This window comes from Rhincodon typus, chromosome 36, assembly GCF_021869965.1.
Source record: "Rhincodon typus isolate 14 chromosome 36, sRhiTyp1.1, whole genome shotgun sequence".
NCBI lineage: Eukaryota > Metazoa > Chordata > Chondrichthyes > Orectolobiformes > Rhincodontidae > Rhincodon > Rhincodon typus.
In genome coordinates, this window is record NC_063367.1 from 20926746 (window position 1) to 20932118 (window position 5373).

The window sequence follows — 5373 nt, forward strand, 5'->3', positions numbered from 1 at the left end:
TGTGTGTGTGTGTGTGTGTGTATGTGTGTGTATGTGTGTGTGTGTGTATGTGTATGTGTGTGTGTGTGTGTGTGTGTTTGTGTGTGTGTGTACGTGTGTGTGTCTCTCATTTATTGCCATGTCTGGTTTTGTCTCCATTCTTACTACACCAGTCTTTCTGTTTATCTTTTCTTTCTCTCTGTCCCCCTTTTTTGTTTCTATTTCTTACCCCCATGACTATCATTCTATTTCTCGTCTCTCTCTTTCTCAGTCTGTATTGCTGAATTCATTCAATATCGCTGTCTGTCTGAAGGTCCTGTATCTGTTTCCCTTCTCTCTGTCTGCCTGCTTCAGTGTCCATCGTCCTCTGTGTAAAATCCCACAACAACGATTAACTCGAGAATTATTTATTGTTTGTTTTGTTGCGTCGTGTTGTCAGTTCACTTTGACCTTTGACCACTTCACTCAATGTCATAAAGATTCTCCCTGCGCCTGCACCATCCCTAACGTGGGTGAACATGGGAACTGATCTTATCCTTTGTTTATCCTGACATTTTCTCCTTTTGTTGATGATGAACCAACATTAATGATCAACTTGAACCCGTCACTCTGAGGAGGGATATTGACATCCTCCTGCATGCCATGTCATTGGTCACTTTAAGCGGCCATTTTAATGAAGAACCAGATCTCCCAAAGCTGGCCGCCCTGATCGAAGCGAGCTTGGATCCAACTCCCACGAAAACTACAGGCCTGTGTTGTCACTCAGACCCCTGCTGTGTCACCATGACAGCAGGTAGCACTGCCCGCTCCAGTGGTTTGAGAATATATTGCAGTCAGACAGCCCAGCGCCTCAGTGAGGGAGTGCCACACTGTCCATCTGTTAGATCAACGGGGTCTATCCCTGTGCCAAGTGAATGGATGAAACCTGGAGGCCAAGGTTTCAGAGAGGAGTCGGGGGAGTGATTGGTGAATAGCGATCCCTCAACAAGTAGCACGGGAAAGGGAACTCTATACCGTTAGCTCTGCTTGTGGGATCTTGCTGTGTACAAATTGGTCACCACAATTCCCACATTACGTCAACACTTCAAAACTAAAACAACGTCATTGACTGGAAACGACTTGGGGATTGGGAGGGTGGGAGGGGCACTGACTGGTTCGATAGCATGGAAGCCCCTAATTGCACCTCCCCCCGTCACACTTCTTATCCTTCTCTGACAGCGCCTCCTCACACTCACACCCCCACCCACAGCCCCCACCCCAATCACACAGCTATATCCCCACACTCTCATTCCCCCCTCCCCCAAACCCCACCCTCACTCCCCCCTACTCTCATGCCACACCCGCATACCAACCCCCACCATCTTGCTCTGACCCAGGGCTTGCAACAATGTTCAGTTCTCGGTATGGGATGAGGGTGGGGAAAGGCTTGAAGGAGCAATGCTCTACAGGGGGCTAGCATAGGCATCAATGGGCTGAATGTCTTCATTTCCCTCCATAAAAGGTGCTATAGAAATGGGAGAACTCCCTCTCTGTTTATGAAATGTTCAGAAACGAGATTATGAGTGCTCTGTCAGTTTATTGGCCAGGGTTCATGGTGGAACCCCATGATAACTGATCCGATCCCCAATGGCGGTTTGTGTTTGTGACTGAATCCCCTCTCACCCCCTGGTTTGGTTTGTGTTTCAGTCCCGAGTCCCTGTGAGCTCAGCTGTTTGGCCAAAGGGCAAAGGTTTTACTATAATTTCGGGCGGGTGCTGGACGGAACAAAGTGTGAGGCTGGTTCCAACGGGGTCTGCATCAACGGACAGTGCCTGGTAAGTGGTGATCGGTGGCGAGAGGGTGCAGGGTGAGCTGGGTGAAGGGGAGGTCACCCCTGGATGGTGCTGGAGACTGACATTATCCGGTGACTAACTCCAGCTGGGGCCTCAGTGTGAACCATGGGCACTCCTCACATTGACATGCCAACTGGGGCCTTAGGGTGTAACGCTACCATCCCTACAAGGCAGGATGTGGTGGTCCTGACTCCTGCTCCAAGAACCGAGTGCTAAATCCAGGCTGATGTTCCGAGGGAGTGCCACAGAGTTTTTTATTCTTTATTTGTTAACGGGATGTGGGCATTGCTGGCTAGGCAGCATTTATTGCCCATCCCTAATTGCCCAGAGGGCAGCTGAGAGTCAACCACATTGCTGTGGGTCTGGAGTCACATGTAGGCCAGACCAAGTAAGGATGGCAGTTTCCCTCCCTAAAGGACGTTAGTGAACCAGATGGGTTTTTCTGATAATCGACAATGGATTTAAGGTCATCATTAGACTCTTAATTCCAGATATTTTTATTGAATTCAAATTCCACCATCTGCCCGTGGCAGGATTCAAACCCAGGTCCCCAGAATGTTACCTGAGTCTCTGGACTAACAGTCCAGCAATTGCCTAGTGGTACTATCATCAGAGGAGCTGTCTTTCAGATGAGATTGGGCACAGAAGGAGTTGCAGTTATTGTCTCAGGTAGATGTTAAAGATTCCACGTCACCCTTTTGAATCAGAGCAGTGTTCCGGTTTGTTCTTATAACTTAATCAACATTACAGAAACAGATGATCCAGTCATTACCTCATCGCTGTTAGTGGGAGCTTGCTGTGCACAAATTAGCTGCCTAATTTCCTCTGTTCCAACAGCGACCTCACATCAAAGATGTAAAGTGCCTTTGGGACACTGTGAAAAGGGCGAGTTCTTTTTAAAAGTTATATTTTGGGCCCTGTTCCACGTCTTTAATCTCTGTGCTATTTTTAACAAACGGACAAGGTGCTCCAGAAAAAATATAAACCGCAGAAAAACAATTTGTACAAAAGGGCAGGGCTCGAGGTGATGGGGCAGCTCAGAGGCCACAGGATGCCCATGAGAAAGCTGCTGGTGAGGCCAGGCCAGGCCTACTCCATCAGCCCGACATGGCCCACATCAGAACGCAGGACCATAGCAATTGCAGGCCCCTATCTCCGAGGGAGAACGGGATTGTGTTTGGCCCAGCAGTGAGCTTCCAGTTTATTCCTTCATACAATATGAAGCCGGTGTTTATTTTCCATCCCTAATTGCTCCTGAGAGGGGTTTGTAGTTAAAGAACCATGTTTAAGCCAGACCAGGCGAAGATAGCAGATATCCTTCTCAAAAAGTCATTCGTTGTTCTACGACAATTTCCTGGTGGTTTCATTAACACTTATTCCATTGTATATACACTCACTTCACCTGCTGCCATGGTGGGATTCAAACCCTTGGGGCCCACTGGATTAGCTCCCTGAATGTCAAGTCCAGTGATGTTACCACTGTGCCACCATCTCCCTGTCTGGGCCCTTCTCAAATAAAAGGGGAAACAGCAGTTTTAACTCAGAGTAAAATTGGCCTTTACAGTAACCCACATTCCTATCTCTCTACCATTGGTGACTGGGTGGTCAGCTGCCTGGGTCCTAAGGTTTGGAATTCTGTCCTTATACCCCTCTGAGCCCCCCGTGAAATGCCCCCTCAAAACCGTTTTTCTTGGCCTAAACTGTTGGTCACCTGTCCACCTGTTATGTACATATATTTTTTATTCATTCACGGGATGTGGGCATCACTGACTAGGCAGCATTTATTGCCCATCCAGCAGTGAAGAGTCAACCACATTACTGTGGGTCTGGAGTCACATGTAGGCCAGACCAGGTAAGGATGGCAGCTTCCTTCCCTCAAGGACATTAGTGAACCAGATGGGTTTTTCCTGACAATCAACAATTGACAAGATTCTTTAATTCCAGATGTTTATTGAATACAAATTCCACCATCTGCTGTGGCAGGACTTGAACCTAGGTCCACAGGATATTACCTGGATCTTTGGATCAACAGTCCAGCGATAATACCCCTAGGCCATTGCCTCCCCTATTCAAGATCAAGTTTTGTTGGATGAGACTCCTGTGAAGTGCTTTGGGATGTTTAAGTAGGCTATATAAATGCGGCTCCACGTGTTGAGCATTGTATCAAACAGGGAGGTCCCCAAGGTGTCAGTTCTATTTTCCTGTGAATCAATTCTCCAAGCCCCCATCACTGAGTGAACTGTCTGCTGGATTCTGTGATGCCCCTCACTACTCCCCCTTCACTTTTGCTACTTCACATAACCCATCCACATCCCCTTCCTCCTGCTCCCCACTTCCCCCGCAGCAAGAGACAGCTCCCTCAGAAGAGACGGAGAAGAAACTGGGTGGAGAAAAAGACAGGAAAGGGAGAGGTGATGCTGCCTGGCCTGCTGTATTCCTCCAGCTCCACACTGTGTACTCTCTGTACCATAGTGTGATTGGAAAACATTTACACCGGGTCTGATCTGACCAGTGCTCTGTGCAAATATCACCTCAACTCCATTCTGTTGGCATCCCAGCTCTTTGCAGGTAAAAGCCATCATTCCATAAGACTTTTGAATTACTGTTTCAATTTGTAGACATTATGACACATTTCATGGGAGGTTTCAAAAGAGAGCTGTTTATAGATTTGAAAGGGATAAAATCAGAGGGCTACAGGGATAGGGCTGGAGAGTGGGACTAGCTGAGGACCCGGTACAGACAACAATGGGTTGAATGGCCTCCTTCTGTACCGTAACATTCGATCTCTGGAGCAGAAGTGACTTGAATCCGAGCCTCCAGGTTCACAGATGGGGACACTGCCACTGTGTCACAAGAGGTCCTATTTGGATTCACTGGGTTTAATGGCCTTTAGTGCTGTAAGAACATGTCCAGTAGACATCCTGAAGCAAGATTTTGACAATAAAGGATGGTTCCATTTGGTTAGTCCCGTGCCCGCTGCGCGCCCCACCCCCACCACGCCCCAACCACCTCCCTCCTGTTTAGGGAATGTTCTCTGCTCTATTTGTGGACACATCTTTACTCTGACCCAGTACAGGGCCGGGACACTGGCTGGTTCCCTTGGGATGTGGGTCCTGGGGGACTGGATCCATCTGGTGGAGGTGTCAGGGATGTCCTGCTGACCTCTTCACTTTCCCTCTTTCTGGTCCAGTGATGTCTGAACTCCAGAGTGTCTCTGCTGCTCTGTGTAATGACCTTCTCTCGTTCAGGCAGTGGGCTGTGGTGCTATCCTGGGATCAGAGCTGAAGGAGGATGTGTGTGGAGTGTGTGGTGGCAGGAACAACACATGTCAGCGATTTCAGAGCGTTTTCATCACTCCCCATCTCCCCCCTGGTGAGTGTCGGACATTCCCCTAAAGGACTCAGGGGCAGTTCCTTAACCCAGTTGTGTGTGCATGAGTGTGTGTGCGTTTGTGTGTGTGTGTGTGTGTGTGTGCGTGTGGTGTGTGTGTGGGTGTTTGGTGGGTTGTGGGTGTGGGTTTTTGTGGGTGGGGGGTGTGTGGGTGTGGGTGTGTTAAAACTGC

The 5373-nt window shown here is 48.7% G+C and overlaps 1 protein-coding gene across 1 annotated transcript in view; it reads left to right on the forward strand.

The window, feature by feature from the left end:
• Positions 1-621: 621 nt before the first annotated feature.
• LOC125487085 (ADAMTS-like protein 5) overlaps positions 622-5373 on the forward strand; it is a 9287-nt gene continuing 4535 nt past the window's right edge. The window contains exons 1-3 of the mRNA XM_048617062.1: positions 622-772; positions 1666-1793; positions 5060-5183. Of these exons, the coding sequence (XP_048473019.1) occupies positions 622-772; positions 1666-1793; positions 5060-5183 (403 nt within the window). The remainder of the gene's footprint in view (positions 773-1665; positions 1794-5059; positions 5184-5373) is intronic.